The sequence below is a fragment of the Martes martes genome, assembly GCF_963455335.1.
Source record: "Martes martes genome assembly, chromosome: 9".
Taxonomy (NCBI): Eukaryota; Metazoa; Chordata; class Mammalia; order Carnivora; family Mustelidae; genus Martes; species Martes martes.
In genome coordinates, this window is record NC_137896.1 from 108,104,359 (window position 1) to 108,125,804 (window position 21,446).

Sequence of the window (21,446 nt, forward strand, 5' to 3'; positions counted from 1 at the left end):
AAATGACTTCTAAAGTCCCTTTTATTTCTAAAATTCTGTGGGTTTTGTAAATCTATAGCTGTATAGTTCATGTGATTCTGAAGCCTTGGACAGGAATATAACCCCCAATTATAGCTACGGTTTCTAGTACAACATCTTGTGAAAACAGGGGCTGCTATACTGTGATTTCTAAAATATACTTTCATTTTGGGGCACCTGGGTGGCTCAGTCAGTTAAGCATCTGCCTTCAGCTCAGATCATGATCTGGAATCCCAGGATCGAGCCCTTCATCAGGCTCCCCGCTCGGCGAGGAATCCGCTTCTCCCTCTAACCCTCCCCGTCTCATGCACTCTCTCTCTCTCACTCTCTCTCAGATGATAAACAAAATCTTTAAAAAAATAAAATATACTTCCATTTCTTAAATTTAGCTCTATGTGTGAGATATAGTTTTCCTTTTTATAAGTGCTTTTTTAAAGATTTTTTTATTTTTTATTTTTTTAAGATTTAATTAATTTATTTGATAGAGACAGCGAAAGACACAGCAGGGGGAGTGGGAGAGGGAGAAGCAGACTTCCCACCAAGCAGAGAGCCTGATGCAGGTCTCAATTCCAGGACCCTGGGATCATGACCTGAGCTGAAGGCAGACGCTTAACTGACTGAGCCAGGCGCCCCTTTATTTTTTATTTTTAAGTGATCTCTACACCCCATGTGGGGCTTGAACCTTACAGCCCAGCAATCAGGAATCATATGCTCCACTAACTGAGCCAGCCAGGTGCCCTGAGATATAGTTTTTCTTGTTAAATACTTTTATAATTAAAAGTTCCTTTTTCTCCCGGAGTCGTATTAGAGATTTTGATAGGATAGGTAGAGATATCTAGCAAGTGTTTGAGGTATGTGTCTAAAACTCAGGAGAGAAGTCAGGATTAGAGATAGCTTTGTAGTCATCTGCATAGATTATAGTTTAAGATGTGGATCTAATGAGATCGGGGGAAAGAACAGAAGAAGGAAATAAACAAATGATAGAACCCACACTCCAGAGGTAGAGGAAATAAGGAACTCCACAAGAAAATGGAAAAAGAAATAAGAGAGATAGAATAGATTGTGTCACTGATGAGAAAAGAGAATTTAAAAAATGAAGACTTGACTGAGAGCCCCCCATGAAAAGTGTACCATGTGGTGTTAGGATTCACTGATAAATGAGGATGAATCAGCCATGAAGGGAAAGGGTAACAGAGAAGACAATTTAAGCCAATGGGTGCATGTAGTTCAATGAATAAAAATAAAACTTTCAAGCAGAATCAGACCTGAAATACAGAGAACAAACTAAACTGATGGTGGCTGGTGGGAAGGGAGTCAGGGGGATGGACCGGGTGGGTGAAGGGGAATGGGAGATACTTCTGGTTGTGGAATGAATAATCAAGGGAATGCGAGCACAGCATACAGAGTATAGTCAGTGATACTGTAGTAACGTGGTGACGGATGGCACCTGCACTGTGAGCATAGCATAAGGTGTAGAGAAGGCAAATCACTGCTGTACAGCTAAAACCATTGTAACCTTGTGTGTCACCTGTACTCAGATATAATAAAACATTAGTCAGGTTCCAGTTTAAAAACAGAAAGGTGGGTTTGGTACTGTAAAGTGTTGAAGGGAAGTAAGTTTACGCTAGTTATATACATTAGTTAGAATATGATGGCATGGAGAATACCAAGTGCTGAGCTGAGAAACATGAATTCTGGGCTCTAAGTCCAAACTAACCATTATTTTAATTGTCCATCCATTCAGTCATCTAACAGGGTGGAGAGATTGATAAACCACTTATAGTCAGGTTGGTAATTGCTATATCAGACATAACCAAAAATGATTGGACAAATGATTTAAGCCTTTTGGAGCTTAGTTTCTTCATCTATAAAACAATAATAAATTGCTTTAAACCTCAGACTTGATGAAGCACTCTCCACTACAGTTGTGAATTGTTGTATTGTCTGCCTCTAAAGTATTTTTCTTTAATAAGTATTTTAAATACACATGTATATATATATATATATATAACTTTACTTAAGATTTATTTATTTATTTGAGAGAGTACATGAGTGCACACAAGTGGGGGAGGGGCGGAGGAAGAGATGCAATCCCAAGCAGACACCCCACTGAGTGCAGAGCCTGATGTAGGGCTTGATCTCTCAACCCATGAGATCATGACCTGAGCCAAAATCACAAATCAGATGTTTATCTGACTGAGCCATGCAGGCAGTCCTCTGTGTATGTTTAACATACATTTCAGAAACTCATTATGTAGTATACTGTCTATTAAAATGTCCCCCTACACTGACGCTGTCATACCCTGTCTGCTGATGAAGTGTAGTAGGACAGACCATACTACATGCTCTTGGCCAGCAAGTACTGTGCACTTTCCTTCAAAGAAGGCTCTGCTGCTGTTCTAAAGTTGAACATATTTTAAAACATACATTGTCTCCTGGAACTGATTTTTCTGCCATTTTTTTGAAGATTTTATTTATTTATTTGACAGACAGAGATCACAAGTAGAGAAGCAGGCAGAGAGAGAGGGAGGAAGCAGACTCCCCGCTGAGCAGAGAACCCAATGCGGGACTCGATTCCAGGACCCTGAGATCATGACCTGAGCCAAAGGCAGAGGCTTTACCCACTGAGCCACCCAGGCGCCCTTTTCTGCCATTTTTAAGAGTAGGGAATAGGGGCGCCTGGATGGCTCAGTCGGTTAAGCATCTGCCTTTGGCTCAGGTGATGATTCCAGGGTCCTGGGATTGAGCTCCATGTGGGGCTCCCTGCTCAGTGGAGAGTCTACTTCTTCCTTTCCCTCTGCCAACCACTCCTGCTTGTGTTTATGCTGTCTCTCTCTCTCTCAAATGAATAGGTAGAATCTAAAAATATAAATAAAAGTAAGGAATAGTTGCAACCCATAGTGAAGTGGCAAAGGATGCAAGTAAACACTATCATGCTGGTTATTAAAATGTAAGTTCTACAGAGGCTGTTTGCCTGATGGACTCCAAAGAAATGGTTGAGGAAAATGAAAGTAAAGATTAGGTATTGTCCACAGTAGCCAAACTATGGAAAGAGCCTAGATGTCCATCAACAGATGAATGGATAAAGAAGATGTGGGGTGGGGGGTGTGTGTGTGTGTGTGTGTGTGTGTGTGTACGTGTGTATACATACACCCGATGGAGTATTATGCAGCCATCAAAAAGTGAAGTCTTGCCATTTGCAATGTGGATGGAACTAGAGGGTATTATGCTAAGCAACATAAGTCAATCAGAGAAAGGCAGTTATCTAATGATCTCAGTGATACGAGGAATTTGAGAAACAAGACAGAGGATCCTAGCAGAAGGGAGGGAAAAATGAAACAAGGTGAAACCAGAGAGAGAGACAAACCATAAGAGACTCAGTCTCAGGAATAAAACTGAGGGCTGCTGGAGTGAGGAGGGTGGGAGGGATGGGGTGGCAGAGTGATGGACTTTGGGGAGGGCATATGCTATGGTGAGTGCTGTGAATTTTGTAAGACTGATGAATCACAGAAACAAATAATACATTATATGTTAATTTTAAAAATACAAAAAAAAGATTATTAGGCATTTATGAATGAGTGACCACCAAGTTACCTTCCTAAAGCAGTCACAGATTGTCAAAAGTGACCGTTTTGTGTCCTTTGTTATAAGGTGACTTTGTATTCAGCCAACATTTATCAAGTTTGTATTGTGTGTCCTGCACAGTGCTAGGTGCTGGTGTTACATTGGTGAATCAAAGAAAGCCCCTGTTGGATTTTATCATTTAGTAGGGAAAATAGAGTGAAACAAAGGCCAGAGAGCCATGGGAGGTCAATTTAGCCCAAGGAGTATATTGAGTAAATGTTCTAACCACCACTGGTTCTTGATGGAAACCATATAAACTGCATCTTTTATTCCCAGCTTAGCCTCTCCCACCCTCTCTGCACTCCCACACTTCAGGGTAAGTGTGGTTTAAGAAAAAAAAAATATATTGAAATTTGCAGTTAGGTATCTGAGTCTCCAGGGGCATGTTAAAGCATATATGATGTATGTGGCTGGGAAAAAGATTGAGAGCTCCAGACTTCTGGATCATGACATTTAGATCTGTACTTGGAAGCCAGATCATGTTCTTGAGTACAAATCTACATTTTAATTACTTTGCTTTTTGTTTATAGGTCCAGGGGCAAGTTCATCCGACTCTTGAGTCTAGTGATGATGCTCTTCAATATGTTGAAGAATTAATTTTGCAGTTATTAAATATGCTATGCCAAGCTCAGCCCCGAAGTGCTTCAGATGTAGAGGTATGGTAAATTTTGCCTTGTATTTACTTCATACACACACACACACACAAACACACACATCTAATATGTGTACTTATTCTAATACCAGTGAAAGAGTTTGATCTTGAAGTTCACAAAATTTATATGTGGTATTAAAAAAATGAAGACTGGATTTATTCTAACTTTGTATTAGGTATATGATAACTTGTGCATGTTTTAGCTGTCCCGTTATTCCATGATTTCTTTTTCTTCTGGAAAGAACTTTTTTGACGTCCAAACACTACTTCTTGATGCAAGAATTTTATACACACACATAGCTTTAAGAGTGGAATATGTTCAAGTGTTTCTTTTGTTTTTAAAGCCAACTGTCTTTAAAAAAACATTTCATTTAGGGGTGCCTAGGTGGTTCATTTGATCAAGTGTCTGACTTTTGATTTCAGCTCAGGTCTTAAATCTCAGAGTTGTGAGTTCAAACCCCACTTAAACTAAATTTAAAAACTTAATTTACTTAAATTTTTAATTTACTTAAGGTCAAACCCTTCTTAAATTTAAAAAAATATATCAGTTGAACTCTTGATCTTCACTTGATACTTCACATGTATTTTAGATAGTAAGTGAACTCTTCCCACCAATTGGAAGGAGAAGGAAACATAAAAATCTAGGAAGTTTTGCAGTCTCTTACCAAGATGACATGGCCCCTGTCTTTTTAGGGTTTCTGGTTTGGAAGAAATACAGATAGGAATATGGGTAATAACATTATGTGATATGCCGTGCATAAAGGGTATGTGGGAAACCATAAAAGGAGCAAGCTAATCATATAGGTGTTGGGGCTTATGGATTAGCTTCCCATGAGAGGCAAATGAAGGAGTTAGAAGTCTGAGAAAGAAAGAAAGAAGGTTTGAAGGTCTCAACTACAGAAAAATGGGAGATAGAGCTGGAAATACAAAATATTCTGGTAATGATGAGGATCATTTGACTTTAATAACCTTGAATGTATACTGGTACAAATCTTTGGGCTTCTCTGACATAACTTTTGCAGTACTCAAACGTGGGCACAGGAGAGGTAGTTGAGTTGAATGGTATTTCACCATGGTGGATGGACGATGGAACAGTAGGCCAGGGAATGGGGCAAATTGATAATAGCAGTGCCTCATAAGCTTTCAGAACACAACACACATAAGATTGTAACAAAGATTTTATCACAAACAGTGGCTGGGTAGGAGATATATCTAAATACCCCAGGCCCTGCTTCATTCCCCAGGGGGCTGAGGGATTGATATTTGGGCATATCTAATGAGAAATTTCTAAAAAGAGGATCACAAAACCCAAACTGGAGAGGAAAAAAAGGTGAAATATAATAATGGCTGCTATATGAGTGCTTGCTATAGTATCATGCACTGTTCTAAACACTTCTATGATCTGTGTTTTATTTAAAGTTAGCTTTTTTTTTAAAGATTATTTATTTATTTATTTGGGGGGGAGAGAGAGAGAGAGAGAGAGAATGGGAGAGAGCAGGAGAGGGGACAGGTCAGAGGGAGAAACAGATTCCCCACCAACCAGGGAGCCTGATGTGGGGACTCAATCCCGGGACTCCAGGATCATGACCTGAGCCGAAGGCAGTCGCCTAACCAACTGAGTCACCCAGACACCCTTATTTAAAGTTTTTTTTTTTTTAAAGATTTTATTTATTTATTTGTTTGTCAGAGAGAGAGAGAGAGAGAGAGAGTGCGCGTGCGCAAGCACAAGCAGGCAGAGTGGCAGGCAGAGGCAGAGAGAGTAGCAGGCTCCCCACTGAGCAGGGAGTCCAATGTGGGACTCAATTCCAGCACCCTGGGATCATGACCTGAGCCAAAGGCAGCAGCTTAACCGACTGAGCCACCCAGACATCCCTTATTCTGTTTTTAATAACCCCATGAAGATGGTGCTGTTTTTTCCCCCTTACTAGAATGTAAACTCTAATGTTACTTTCCTTGCTGACTGCTGAATTCCTAGCACCTAGAACAATGTCTGGCACTGAGAAGGCACTCAGGAAGTACATGTTGAATGAATAAATGTGGAAACAAGCACAGGGAGGTTAAATAAATTGCTGTTGCCCAGGGTCACAGCTAATAAGTAGTGAAGCCAAGACTCTAACCCAGAAAGTCTAAGCGTTTGGATGTACATTCCAACTCAGCCATTCTGCCAGGAGAGGGCAAGTAAACTGGAAAAAACACGCAGGGAACTAGGGTACTGGATTTCCCAATAAGGTCAGAGAACTGATAACACTAGAATACCTGAGTGAGAGAATTAAAAGAATAGATTGGGATCAGAGACAAAGTTGTTGGAATTTAAGATTTCCTCAGTAACACAGTTCCAAAGCAGGATTTGGCCATGTCATGGCAGCTGGGCTAGAAGCCAAGGTCCCCAAGATGAGGTATTCAAGGAATTAAGAGGCCAGGGTATTTTATATGTCCTTAATATAGATGATAAAGTCACACAGGATGATGGCAAGATTTTAGATGACCCAGAAACAGCTTGGGGAGTGGAAAAGATGTTAAATTGACTGTCAAGCGGGTTTTGGGACAAGGGCAGTTTTTGCTCTAAAAGTCTTCAGGGGAGATCCAGATTTTCCGCTGAAGCAAAGAGATATTTAAATACATTGTATTACGGGTGTTGTGGATATAGAAAAGATTGTGTATAACAGAATAATAATTCACTTTGATTTCTTAAGTAATTCAAAGTAGGTTTCATACATTGTTATCCCATTTTTCCCATTGTTGAGTTATGAGGTCAGCTATCTTGTATTCATGATTTCTTGTAAGCATTTAATTACATTGGGATTCAGAGTAGATGTTGAATAGAACTGGTTGCCTGACTCTTTTCATGAGCAATTCCAGTTCCAGTTGCTCTTTTGGATCCTAATTAGGTTCTGCTGCCGTATTTATAATATGCAGCACCCAACTTTATGCCTACTGTAGTAGAATAGGGTTACAGATCTCATCTTGCTTATCCTTCTGATGTTAGATGCCATTCCAGGAATTTCCTGGTTTGATTACATTACAAACTCAAATTCAGCTCTTTCTAGATGTCTTGTACTGTGTACCTGTGTTTATCTAATTTCCTCCTCTTAGTTAATGTAGAAACTAATACATAATTTCCCAATATTGAAGGAGAGCTCCATGAATTCTTGAAAATTACTGAATCTCTGTCTTTTTACTTGTGCAGATTTAACCAGTATGTTGTAGGTCCTCAAGACTCTAAATAATAAAGGATATTTCATAGCTTCTTAATACTCAGAAAACTTTGGAGATATTGAAGATATATGTTTACCCTATCCCCTTTCTTGTTATTTTTAAGCACTTAATCTGTACCCTTAAAATAGATGTAGCCATGTGATATACTAGCGAGCTGGCTTTGGGATTGGGAATGGTCGGGAAAGTGAATATATGACAATAATAGAATCAGACAGAATAGCAGTCAGTTGTGTAGTAGGCATTGTAATTTCAGGGTACTGTTACATACATATTTATGTCTTTACAAGACCCTGTAGAGTAGTTATTATTTCCCTTATTTTATATGTTAGACAACCCTCAGAATTGTAGAATAGATTTTTTTAAAAAGTGGAAACCTGGGTCTTTTCCATTCAATAGTCAAATACCCTTCTTGTGCCGTTCCTGGAGGGTTATTTAGACAGGAATATGAATATGCAACAATAGTTAAGTGAATATAATAATGGTGTCTTAGATTCTTTTATCAGAAAATAGTTTTCATTTATCTCATTCATTAGGATTCTTTATTTCTTTAATATTTATTTAATTTCTTTAATACATTTACAGAGCTTTCTTTTAAAATAATAAGGGCCATGAATTTTGCAAGCCCTTCAAATAAATTTTGAGGTAAGAGAGAATTCATCAAAATTTTTTAAAAAATTTGAGGACCATATTAAAAACTGCACTTAAAAAAACAGATCAGTCTGAATTAGTGCAACATATAAATTTTTAATCTTTCTAAAGAATACACTTTGATTAAAGTATAAACATAATTCAGAGTAGAATAGCAATTCTTGCTTGATATTTGGCCCCGAGGGGATTTGTGGGTTGTTGGTTTGTTTTTTTTTTTTTTTTTGAAGATTTATTTATTCATTTATTTGACACAGAGAGAGAGAGAGATAGATCACAAGTAGGCAGAGGCAGGCAGAGAGAGAGAGAGGGGCAAGCAGACTTCCTGCTGTGCAGAGAGCTCGATGTAGGGTTCGATCCCAGAACCCTAGGATCATGACCTGAGCCGAAGGCAGAGGCTTACCACCCAGGTACCCCAGGGATTTGTTTTAATAGACTAAAAGTGAGTTTTAGTTGCCCTATAGTTTTAGGAAAATAAATACTTCAGAAGTGCTTGAAAACTGATGGATTATAGACATATTTATAATCTTGCTTATGTTAACTTAAGAGTTTGATAAATTGTACTACAGATAATCATAGACTGTGAACTATCATATTCCAAAGGAAAGGGATTTCATTTTATTGATGTGGCCAAAATTCATGCCACCAGTATTTGAGTATCTGTCAGGCAGTGTTCAAGATGAATAAAGAAGCATTTATACAAGTGCTCTGGTAATGTAGAGGAGGGGTATGTATTATTTGTTTCTGTCTTTTCAAAATAATTTATTTTTAGGAGATAGGTATAAAATTGCTCCAGTCTGGTTTATGCTCCCTCTCCATTTTCTATATTTAACCTTTTTAAAAAATGGAAGCAAAACATAATAGCATTTTTTCCATGTGCCTGGTAAAGTATATTTTATTTAATTTCTCTTCTTTTCCTTTAATTTTTTAGGTCTCATCCTTTCATAATTGCACTTGTTCTTTCCCTCTTTCTCTCTGGTTAGCTAGACTGATTTCCATGTGTCAATAACTTTCCTCTTCCTTCCTGGCTTCTGTGTCCTGTATTTAACCAACTTTCATTTCTTATGGCACTGATGCATTTTTCTTCTCATTTAACTCAGGCTTTCTTGGGCTAATTAGATTTTTTTTTCCCTATGAGCTATATTCTAAAATTTAAAAAGTTTGTTTTACTTTTCTATTCATTTTTTTGTTAACTTCTCTTCCTTCACATCCTAAAGAATCCTTGTAATTTCTAATAATGTTCTATTGACATTTAGATTTCCCAAGTAATTTCACTATATTTTTACCTTTCTAGGATCCCTTCCCCAAATTCTCCCACAGTAAGCCTTTATTACTATTAATAGGACTTCAAAAGTACTTGCAGGTCTGAATATTTGCACTGAAGTACATGAGTGGGAATTTTCACAGGTCCTAGAATATTTGTATTGGAAGTGATTTACAAGGGTATCTATTTAGACCCTTTTATTTTGTAAAGGAAAAGAGGATTCTACTAATAAGAGACCGCAGAATCTCAAACCTAGCTCTGTAACTCAGATTTTTCCCAAAGCCACTAGATATTAATGAAGATGGAATTTCTCATTTCAAACACATGAAATTATTAATCTTAAAGTCTCAGAGTAATAGAATTCTAATTCATGACTCTTTCATTGATCATTCCTCTTTGGCTTTTTAAAAAACATTTAAAATATATTAAATAATCATAAAAATTTATTTTGCTCTATTAAATTTGCCACTATAAGAGATAAAGTAATTCTTTCAAACTTGACAAAGCACTTTTTTTTAAAGTCTACCAGTCTTTTTCCATACATTCTGACCCTGTTTGTTACCTCCTAAGTAAGTTTAAAATACATTTTTTATCAATACTATTTTCCCTTTCTTGCCTTCTCTTTTATCATTCCTGATTTTCTTTCCCCTTCTTTCTTAAAACAATAGATAAACTTGGAATTAGGTGAATAAAACTGAGATTGTGTTGCTTCTGTAATTCTACCAATGACTCTTTTCTCCCCAAAGACATATGTGCAGTATATTTAGAATTGTCATATTGAGTTCAGCTTCTCTTCTCTTCTGCTTTTCTTTCACCACTGTACATCAGTGCTTTTTAAGACTGTAGGTTATGACCCATAAGTCAGTCATAAAATCACTTCAGTGCATTGCCCAACTAATGTTTTTGAAATGAATAGAAAATATCAGTGCATTGCATATTAGGGCAGGTTCTGTTTTATGAACTTTGTTCCAGTTTAGTATGTGTGTGATGTTTAAGGATGTAATGTAAAATGTATTAAGAATTTATTATTTCTTACTGTGAGTTGAGGAAGAGGAAAAAAAAATTAGCAACCCACAGGGCCATCCCATTGTAAGGTTTGTACTATGGTTCTACCCATTTAATTAACCACATGAAACTCATCACTGAAAATTTTAATTAGAAGCCATAGTTAAGTTAGTCCTAAGTCTCTTGTTATTTTTGGATTAGCAAGTCATTTCCTGGGAAAAAGGAAAATAATTTTTGCTCTGGTTGTTCCTTTCCATCCTTTCCCCCTTCCCTTTTCTCCTTTTCACCTGCCAAACTTGCCCCAATATTTTGGACCTCTGTATTGCCTGTATTATATGAAGGTATACTGTCCTGGCAAATAGCTTTTCAGCTAGGCATTTCAAAAAGTTTTTAAACTACATTTGTGTAAGTATAGTAATTTCTTTCAATACACCTCTTAATTCCATTAATGAGAATTGAAACAGTCACCTCTTACGTTTGGCAGCTGATTAGCCTTAAACATAGATATTTGTTCTTAATGTGTCCTAGATCCACATTTTTCCCCCAGAGTATCACATGGCAGTCTTTTTTACTGTCCACTTTAATAGCAACTGACAAAAGTTTTAATTTAGACTTAAAATCAGTGATGTTTAATTTTATCTAATAGTTTTTACATACTACTAGTTATATACATGTGTTTAAATTATGTTAATAGCGACCTCTGCTGGTTTTAACTATGGTATCCTGAAAGTGGAAATCTAAAACTTCAGAGAATGGTTTGAAATGAATTACATTAATGTGTTAAAGTAGGGAAATCAGCTTTTATATTAACGTGAGTTCCTTCACTTTCAGCGGAAATTCTAACCAAATAAGAGGTAGAAATTAAAATGAAGTATTTTGTTAAAAATTAATGATCTTTGAAGGATTCAAACTCTAATGATGGACTACAGTGTATAAAAATTACTGTTACCAATATAAATCCTTGATTTCCATGATGTGCAAATAGTTTTGAAGTCAGGTATTTTTGCATGATGAAAAAGTAAAGAAAAAATTCTTAGAGATTTTAAGTGCAAAATGCCACTTGAGATTGTAATTGTTGTTGAAAGGACAAATGAAGGAAAATTGGATTTAGATATTTGCTTATTGAACTTAGGTCTTGTTCCTTGAGATTTTATATAAGCAGTGGTTATTCTAATCATTCTTGTCATTAGCTCTATCACAGTGAAGCTGAAATTCAGAATGTGATTTTCCCCCTAGATAATACAAGGGATATTTAGTCTCTTAATTGCCTAAGTAAGATACTAATACATTGATAGCTATAGTTTTCTCTTAGCTTAAGTATGTTTGCACTATAAATTATACCATATGTGAAAAGCCTGCTTTTGGGATTCTTTGACTTTAAAAGTAAATTGTAAGTGAAGAGCACTATTTAATAATTTGTTGCTTAGTTGTTATTTTCCTATTTTCCAAGGAACGTGTTCAAAAAAGTTTCCCTCATCCAATTGATAAGTGGGCAATAGCTGATGCCCAATCGGCTATTGAAAAGAGGAAGCGAAGAAACCCTTTATCTCTCCCAGTAGAAAAAATTCATCCTTTACTAAAGGTAAAGCTGAAATATTGCCTTCTTGCCTTTGAAAAGCAAAATAAAACCCATGATTTTAAAGCACTAAGAATATATTTTATGGATGATAGTGAATTGAAGAGTAAAATTCTCTCATTTTAATTTTTCCAGGAAGTCATGTCATGGGGAGGGATGATATAATAGGAAACTATAAGTTGGGCAGCATGATTTAAAGTAATTTCATACCAACAAAAATATGCAAATTGAAAAGACTAAGAAAAGTTAAAATTGTGAATTTTGTTCATCACAGGTGTTACCAGAACCTCAAAGAGAATTTATAAAACTCCTTTCTTGTTGGTTAGACCTAAGTGTCCCTATAGATCTTCAAATTATTAGATGTGTAAGGGACCTCTGTGAGTCTGCCACAGAGCTATGTGTAATCTTTGGACAAAAACTTTCTAAAGGCTACTTAAACTACCTAGTTCTACTCCTAATTTAAATCAGTCAGCTGAATCTCTCCAGAACTAATAGAATAATTGCTGGAAACTCTAATAATGCTGTTTCTATTTATTTAATAAAACAAACTCATCAAAAATATAGGTACTGTAATAATTAAAACCTTAATACTTTTCATATCAATAATTTTCTGTATACTGTGATACAAGCAAAATGCTAATGCTTGTATACATTATCTCTAAGTTTTATTACTCCACAAAGTTACTATTCTCATCCCTAGTTTGTAGAAGAGGTGCCCAAGGCAGAAAGTGATTGACTTTTAGTCCAGGTTCACAGGGCTCAAAGTGATAGTGTTAGGGAACTTAGGTCTATTTGATCTTGTCCAAGATTTAAGATTGACACTTGGATGATGTTTAAGACTGTCAAAAGATTATGTTTTGTACTTAGGTTATTGAGATAGAAATATCTGCCTATATCTTACTGGTCTAAAGAAGTAAGTACAAGTTAGAGAAAATTACTAAACTCTTAGTAATTGCATACTTCTTTATAATTCTCTTTTCATGAGTCTTACTTGCCATATATTGAATTATATTTTAAGAAAATTAACAAATTGAGGTATGTCCATGCTCTATGAATAATGATCATAAACTGAAATTTTTGATCTAATTATATCATTTCAACTTACTGATACGTTCTTTATAACCGTTTAAATAGTTTTTACATGTCTTTAAAGGTAAATGCCACTTGTCCTCAACTTAAATTTCTTATTTCAAAGTTTTTTTTTAATTGGATTGCTTAGAAAATAGAATTTGTTTTCCTGTAGACCCCACAAAATCCCATACTTTCTTTGAAGTTTAATAATAGTATTTAACATGCTCTTAATAACCACTGTTGTTCAGTACAACATAGCTTTTTTTTTTTTTTTTCCATAGAAACAGTTATAGATACCAGGAATGTGCGGTCAGGGTTTTAGCATCCCAGTTCCTTTAGAAAGAAGAATAGAGATATAAGGCTTGTAGATATTTCCAGATACCAATAATACATTAATTTTTGTTCTGCATAAAGAAAAAACATCTTTTGTTATAGTTAATTCCAGGTATCCTGAATTAGGTAAAGTGAACATTTCTCCCCTCCCCCAAATTGGAGCTTCCCTTCCTAGGTTAAGGATGATCTATTTAGTAATGTGTACTACTCAAGTATTTTACATGATCATGGGTAATTTTGCCTTGCCTGCTTAGCTTACATTTCCAAATAGCAGTATCTATATTATTCATAGATGAACCACTTACAATTAAATGTTGTTGGTAGTCACAGGCCTCAGAAAAAGTTAAGCTAAATTATATATTTATTTAAATTTTTAATCAGTGTGTCAAATTTGTAGTATATGATTTTTAAACACTTTTTCTTTTAATTTTTCAGGAGGTCCTAGGTTATAAAATTGACCACCAGGTTTCTGTTTACATAGTAGCAGTATTAGAATACATTTCTGCAGACATTTTAAAGCTGGTGGGGAATTATGTACGAAATATACGGCATTATGAAATTACAAAACAGGATATTAAAGTGGCAATGTGTGCTGATAAGGTAAGATACTGATCTCTATGTTTTGTTCTTAAATTTTTATTTCTGATTTATTGAATACTAACATACTATTCAGACAATAAAATTATATATTATGTGTTAGGGTATATTTCCAGTAACCTAATAGCAAGTACTCAAGATAACACTTCATGGAAATAGAATATTATATATATATGTGTGTGTGTGTGTATATATATGTATAGTACTAAGCTGTTTTTTTTTTGTTTTTTTTTTTTTTTTAAAAGAAGCTCAACACGGTTGCTTTCCCCAAGCCCTCACAGAGTGCTTTTTTCCACCCCAACCTAAATTATAAAGATGTTTCTATGACATTCATAACTTCTTTTGATAGTGGTCACATTCTGAGTGTCATTATTACTATTCGTGGATTTTTTTTTAAGATTTTATTTATTTATTTGACAGACAGAGATCACAAGTAGGCAGAGAGGCAGGCAGAGAGAGAGGAGGAAGCAGGCTCCCTGCCGAGCAGAGAGCCCGATGCGGGGCTCGATCCCAGGATCCTGGGATCATGACCTGAACCGAACGCAGAGGCTTTAACCCACTGAGCCACCCAGGCGCCCCAGTACTAAGCTGTTTAAACATGTCAGGCAGTTTTCTTTCATGTGTTCATGCAAGTAAGGGTAATACTAGTAATAATCTCTTACTAGTGAAATTCTTTGAATCATTTAAATTGGGACACTCAGAAGATTATGGATTTTTTAAAACAAATTTTGAAAATGTAAAAATACTAAACTCTTGAGTTTTATTTCAATACTTAACTATCTATAGATACTACTTATTTGGTTTTATTATAATGTTAAGAGCAAACAGTTATTGAAAGTTGAGCATATATGAAATTTATCTCATTTGGTCTTTAGGGTACCCCTCTAAGGTAAATGCTCTTATAAAAGGGAAACTGAAGTTCAGAGAGATAAAGAAATTGGTCCAGGATTTCTTAGAAGTTTCAAAGCCTAGACTTAGACTCTAGATTTGAGTCTAAAGCTTTTAGTCATTTACTAGATTGCCTTGATATTTTCATTCCCTAAAAATGATTTTGTAGAAGAGAAAATACTTTCTGATGAGGCATTTCAATCCTTTTTTTCTCACTATACTCTTACTGGTTTGGACTATTCTCTCTGATTACTAAGTCCACTTAATTATGTTCTAGTATTTATTCTTTCAGAATGTGAACATACAGATTGTGAACATACAAGTCACCTAATCTGAGGAAGGATTTCAAATGTATTGATGTTTTTAAATGAATTATTTGATTTTTAAAATAGTTATGTATGTAAAATATTTGATACTTTTAAACAAATTAGATAAGTAAAATATTTCTGAGCACATGCTATGAGCTCACACAGGGAGGAGATGCAAGAGAAGTATAAAACAAGGCTCCAGGGACACCTGCGTGGCTAAGTCCATTAAGAATCTACCTTTTGCTCAGGTCATGATCCTGGGGTCCTGGGATCAAGCCATATGTCCTGCTCCCTGCTTGGTAGGAAGCTTCCTTCTCACTTTTCCTCTGCTCCTCCACCTGCTCATGTTCTCTCTCTCTCTCAAATAAGTAAATAAAATCTTAAGGGGAAAAAAAGGCTCCAGAGTTGATGATGGGAAACTTCTATTTGTGAAACAAGCAGAAAGTAATCCAAGATAAAATATTATTTAATTGTGTTGTAGGGATAATGATGTAGAAATTTACAGAAGTGGAAAGATGAGGTTTAGCAAGAGTAATAATAGTAGACATCTTTGAATAGTAGACTTCTTCTTTGGATAGTAGACTTCTTTAATAATAATAAGGACTAGTTTTGATCAGTCTCCAACAATTGTAATCAAGGAGGCCAGTTAGCACACTGTGAATTACTCAGAGACAGGGTGGTGAGGCCCTGGAATGAGGTGGTAATCGCAAGGGTATGAAACAGAGGAAACTAAGTCAGAGAGAAATCTAGCAGAATTTGGGAACAAATTTGAAGTAATCGATTAACAAGAGAGAGACAGAAACTAGTATTAATAGAGGACTTGGAGGAGGCAGTTTGTGATATTAGATGGAGAATTCTGTTTTAGAGAAGATATGGAGGAGGCAGTAGCAATAGAGCCACAAAGAGATTATTTTGTATCTGCTTTTTATCACTGAAGAACTGTATTCAAAGAGCAACTTAGGGTGCTTAACTTCAACTATAGGTTCATATTTTATTGTACTTGTTTTATCTCTCTGACTCTCTAGGTATTAATGGACATGTTTCATCAAGATGTAGAAGATATAAATATATTATCTTTAACTGATGAAGAGCCTTCCACCTCAGGAGAGCAAACTTACTATGATTTGGTAAAAGCATTTATGGCAGAAATTCGACAGTACATAAGGGAACTAAATTTAATTATAAAAGTTTTTAGAGAGCCCTTTGTCTCCAATTCAAAATTGTTTTCAGCTAATGTAAGTATTGTTGTGTACACATATATCATTGCATGTGTTGTTAATTTTACATGACCACTCAAATTTGAATTTGTGTAGTTCATGATTGCTAACTTGTCAAATTTTTTTTAAGTTGTGGGATTTAATTCGTAGTGTCTGATCTCAGAGTTGCTACAACAGGTTCAGTAAATTCAACATCAAAAATTAGAGGACACATTATAAACTAGACTGAATTATAAATGCAAATAAACTTAAAGAATCTTCTGTGTACTCCAAGGAATAAAGCCTCTTAAGGAGGAAGATTTATTTTTGTTTAATTTGACTCATTTAAGTCATTCAACTAATACTTCATCAATGCTGCCTGTATATGTTGTTAGGCATCATATAGTCCTTAGCAGTGGGTATGCAGAGATGAATAAGACCATTCCTTCCCTCAATTGGGAGTCTAGTCAAGACCAAAATGTAAACTTGAATATTAAATGACAATATAGTATGGTAATTACCATAATAGAGTGTGACAACAATATTTTGGGGAGCAAAAAGAGAGAGCCAGTAACGTTGAGAATTAGAGAAGGGATCACTGATCTTACAATAGTAATCAAACCAACCTAACTGAATCCTGGGGAAATGCACTGAGTGGTGAAAACAGCTGAGATTGTCTAAGGGGGTTACATCTAGTAATTCCTAGAAGTCTAGCCATGGATGACTGTCGAAAACGTAGTGCTTACTGCAGAAGCTGAGACTGGGGCTCAAGGCATGACAATGGATGGCCATTAGAAGTTAAAGGAGTAGGGCGCCTGGGTGGCTCAGTGGGTTAAGCCTCTGTCTTCGGCTCAGGTCATGATCTCAGGGTCCTGGGATTGAGTCCAGCATCAGGCTCTCTGCTTGACAGGGAGCCTGCTTCCTCCTCTCTCTCTCTGCCTGCCTCTCTGCCTACTTGTGATCTCTCTCTGTCAAATAAATAAATAAAATCTTTAAAAAAAAAAAGTTACAGGAGTGGTTTATGATTTGCACAAATCTTTAGAGTAAAAAAAACATTGAATTGTTCATTTTAAATGGATGAGTTACATTCTATGTGAATTTTACCTTAATAAAGTTGTTTTTAAAAATAAAGGAGCAAAGCAGCACCTGGCTGGCTCAATCAGTTGATAGTGTGACTCTTGATCTCAGGGTTCAAGCCCCACATTGGGTAGAGAGATTACTTAAAAATAAAGTTTTTTTTTAAAATAAAGGACTAGGGGATGCTAGGGTGGCTCGGTTAGTTAAGCGGCTGCCTTTGGCTCAGATCATGATCCCGGGATCCTGAGATCAAGTCCTGCATTGGGCTCCTTGGTCACTGGGGAGCCTGCTTCTCTCTCTGCCTGCCGCTCCCCCTTCTTATGCTCTCTCTTTCTCTCTCTGACAAATAAATAAATAAAAGATTTTTTAAATTAATAAAATAGAAAGGAGTAAAGAATAGGTAAAGATCTCTTAAGACACAAAAATCAAGAACCATAATAAACAATTAATGAATTGGACTTCAATAAAATGAAAAACTTCTGCTCTTCTAAAGACACTGCCATAAAAATAAAAAGCCACAGAATGGTAGAAGCTATTTGTAATACATATACCTGACAAAGGACTTGAATCCAGAATATATAAGGAACTTTTACAATTCAATAATTGGAATAACAGCCTGATATTTTTAAGTGGGTAAAAAATTCACAGATTTTATGAAACTAGCTATACCAATGGCCAAAAAACACATTGGAAGATGCTCAACATCAGTATCCTATGGAAATGCAAATTAAGACCACAATGAGATACTACTACAGACTCAATAGATAGAAAGGCTGTAATTAAAAAGACTGACAATACCAAATGCTGAAAAGAATGTGGAGCAACTGCTTGTAGGAATGTTGTCTAGTACAAATACTTAGGAAAAGAGTTTGGCTGTTTTGTGTAACATTAAATATAAACTAGCCATTCTACCAGCAATTCCGCTGCTAGGTTTTTACCCAGAAGAAATGAAAACATGTCCATACAAAACTTGTTCGTGAGTGTTCATGGCAGCTTTATTTGTAATGGCCTAGACTTGAAACAACCCAAATATCCATCAGCAGGTAAATGAATACACAAATTGTGGTATGTCCATACAAAGGAAGACTACTCAGAATTAAAAGGAATGAAGTTGTTATAAAAGCAACAGTAAGGGGACGCCTGGGTAGCTCTGTCGGTTAAGCGTCTGCCTTTGGCTCGGGTCATGATCCCAGGATCCTGGGATCAAGTCCCATGTTGGGCTCCTTGCTCAGCGGGGACCCTGCTTCTCCCTCTGCCTGCCTCTCCCATTGTTTGTGCTCGTGCTCTCTCTCTCTCTCTCTCTCCCTTTCTCTCTCTCACAAATAAATAAAATCTTAAAGAAAAAAGCAACAGTAAGGATGCATCTCAAAAACATTAGCTGAGAAACTAGACAAATAAGATTATATATGATTCCTTTTTTAAAATATTCTAGAATTCTAATCTATAGTGACAGAAAGCAGATCACTAGTTTCCTGGGAACAATAGTGGTGATTATTGGGGAGGGGGCATAAGGAAACTTCTTAAGGTAGTAAGACTTCTGTATCTTGACTATGGTGTTAGTTACAAGAGTGAATAACATAAAATCTACCCAGAAGTACATCAAAATAGATTTATCTTATTGGATATGAATCATGCCTCAATCTTGATTTGATTTAAAAAAAAGAAGTCACTACTAAAAATAATCAAATAAAAAATAGTAACTGAATAATTATATTTAGTTCTTGTTTTTCAGTTACCTAGGCATTTTTCTAAAAGTTAAAATTGACAGTATTTGGGGCACCTGGGTGGCTAAGTTGTTAAGTGTCTGCCTTCAGCTCAGGTCATGATCCCAGGGTCCTTCGGATCAAGCCCTACATCGGGCTCCCTGGTCAGGGGGAAGCCTGCTTCTCCCTCTCCCACTCCCTTTGCTTGTATTCCCTCTCTGTGTCAAATAAATAAAATCTTAAAATCTTAAAAATAAATTAAAATTGACAGTATTTGGTTTTGTGAGGATTTGGTTAGACTGTTACTCCCATATGCTACTTGTGGGAGGGTAAACCAGTGGACTCTAAAAAGCTATCCACTGACATTTTATTTATTTATTTATTTATTATTGAGGCATAAATCACTTGTATATATATTTTTTATTTTTTTTAATTAACATATAATGTATTATTAACCCCAGGGGTACAAGTCTGTGAATCGCCAGGTTTACACACTTCACAGCACTCACCATAGCACATACCATTCCCAATGTCCGTAACCCAAACAACCTCACCCTATACCCCCCACCCCCCAGCAACCCTCAGTTTGTTTTGTGAGATTAAGAGTCTCATGGTTTGTCTCCCTCCCGATCCCATCTTGTTTCAGTTATTCTTTTCCTACCCACCAAGCCCCCCAGGTTGCTTCTCAACTTCCTCATATCAGGGAGATCATATGATAGTCGTCTTTCTCCGATTGACTTATTTGCTAAGCATAATACCCTCAAGTTCCAACCATGTCATCACAAATGGCAAGATTTCATTTCTTTTGATGGCTGCATAGTATTCCAGTGTGTGTGTGTGTGTGTGTGTGTGTGTGTGTGTGTGTGTATACCACATCTTCTTTATCCATTCATCTGTTGATGGACATCTAGGTTCTTTCCATAGTTTGGCTATTATGGACATTGCTGCTATAAACATTTGGGTGCATGTACCCCTGGGGATCACTACATTTGTATCTTTAGGGTAAATACCCAGTAGTGCAATTGCTGGGTTATAGGGTAGCTCTATTTTCAACTTTTTGAGGAACCTCCATGCTGTTTTCCAGAGTGGTTGCACCAGCTTGCATTCCCACCAACAGTGTAGGAGGGTTCCCCTTTCTCCGCATCCTCGCCAGCATCTGTCATTTCCTGACTTACTAATTTTAGCCATTCTGACTGGCGTGAGGTGGTATCTCATTGTGGTTTTGATTTGTATTTCCCTGATGCCAAGTGATGTGGAGCACTTTTTCACGTGTCTGTTGGCCATCTGGATGTCTTCTTTGCAGAAATGTCTGTTCATGTCCTCTGCCCATTTCTTGATTGGATTATTTGTTCTTTGGGTGTTGAGTATGATGAATTCTTTATAGATTTTGGATACTAGCCCTTTATCTGACATGTCATTTGCAAATATCTTCTCCCATTCTGTCTCCACTGACATTTTAAATATGTAACCCCGTGGTAGAAGTCTGTCCAGGAATCTAACCTACAGAAAATCTTACAGAAGTCACTAGGCATTGTATTGAGCATTCTTGTATGTATGCATATTTGTAATAAAAATGAGATGATAGATGAATAGAATGAAGAAATGAAATAAAAGGGCAGTACATATGGACTCATGGATTTTTTTGTCACTACTGGTAGAACAAGAGCTTGGCATGTCCCGAGAAGGCCCAGGTAAGAAGAGAAGAGCTGAGGCAGTTAGGAAGCACACATAAGCATTTTTACTACATATCAAAGTAGGGTGGTTGCTTTGAAGGAAAGCACGGTATGACTGAATTGCTAACTGAATGAGCCATTTTCTTCATGAGACACTACTTTACCTGAAAGAATGACTGACTGACTGGTTATTCAGACATGTATATTTGGCAGACATTTCTCAAAAATAAGTGAAGTGGGGGAATAAAATGAACAAACCTGTCACTTCGAGGAAAGTGACAGTATTTGTTGATAGTGTTAAAAATTGAATTTTCAAATGAAAATAAAATTTTGGAAAATTTTTATCCACTCACACTACCGGTGTGTGATACAGTGGTGATAATGGATTTGGTCTTCTAATATTCTGTAGTGAAATGTGTTAAATGTGTTAACATTTGGAAGATTTGTGGAATTCATTGGACCACTACTTTCCAGGTGACCAAATTCGTAATGCTACAAAAACACACATCAGTAAAGAATCCATTCAGAGTTTAATATAGACTGATGGATTTTAATGTAGAAGTACAAAATTGATATGGGTTCAGATTCCACATTGCAACT

The 21,446-nt window shown here is 36.2% G+C and overlaps 1 protein-coding gene across 3 annotated transcripts in view; it reads left to right on the forward strand.

Moving 5' to 3' along the window:
* The window catches only part of SOS1 (SOS Ras/Rac guanine nucleotide exchange factor 1), a 148,309-nt gene that overhangs the window by 62,643 nt on the left and 64,220 nt on the right, over positions 1-21,446 (forward strand). For all 3 annotated transcript variants that reach the window (XM_080813042.1, XM_080813043.1, XM_080813044.1), the window contains exons 2-5: positions 4,173-4,298; positions 11,875-12,006; positions 13,840-14,004; positions 16,223-16,432. In XM_080813042.1, the coding sequence (XP_080669168.1) occupies positions 4,173-4,298; positions 11,875-12,006; positions 13,840-14,004; positions 16,223-16,432 (633 nt within the window). The remainder of the gene's footprint in view (positions 1-4,172; positions 4,299-11,874; positions 12,007-13,839; positions 14,005-16,222; positions 16,433-21,446) is intronic.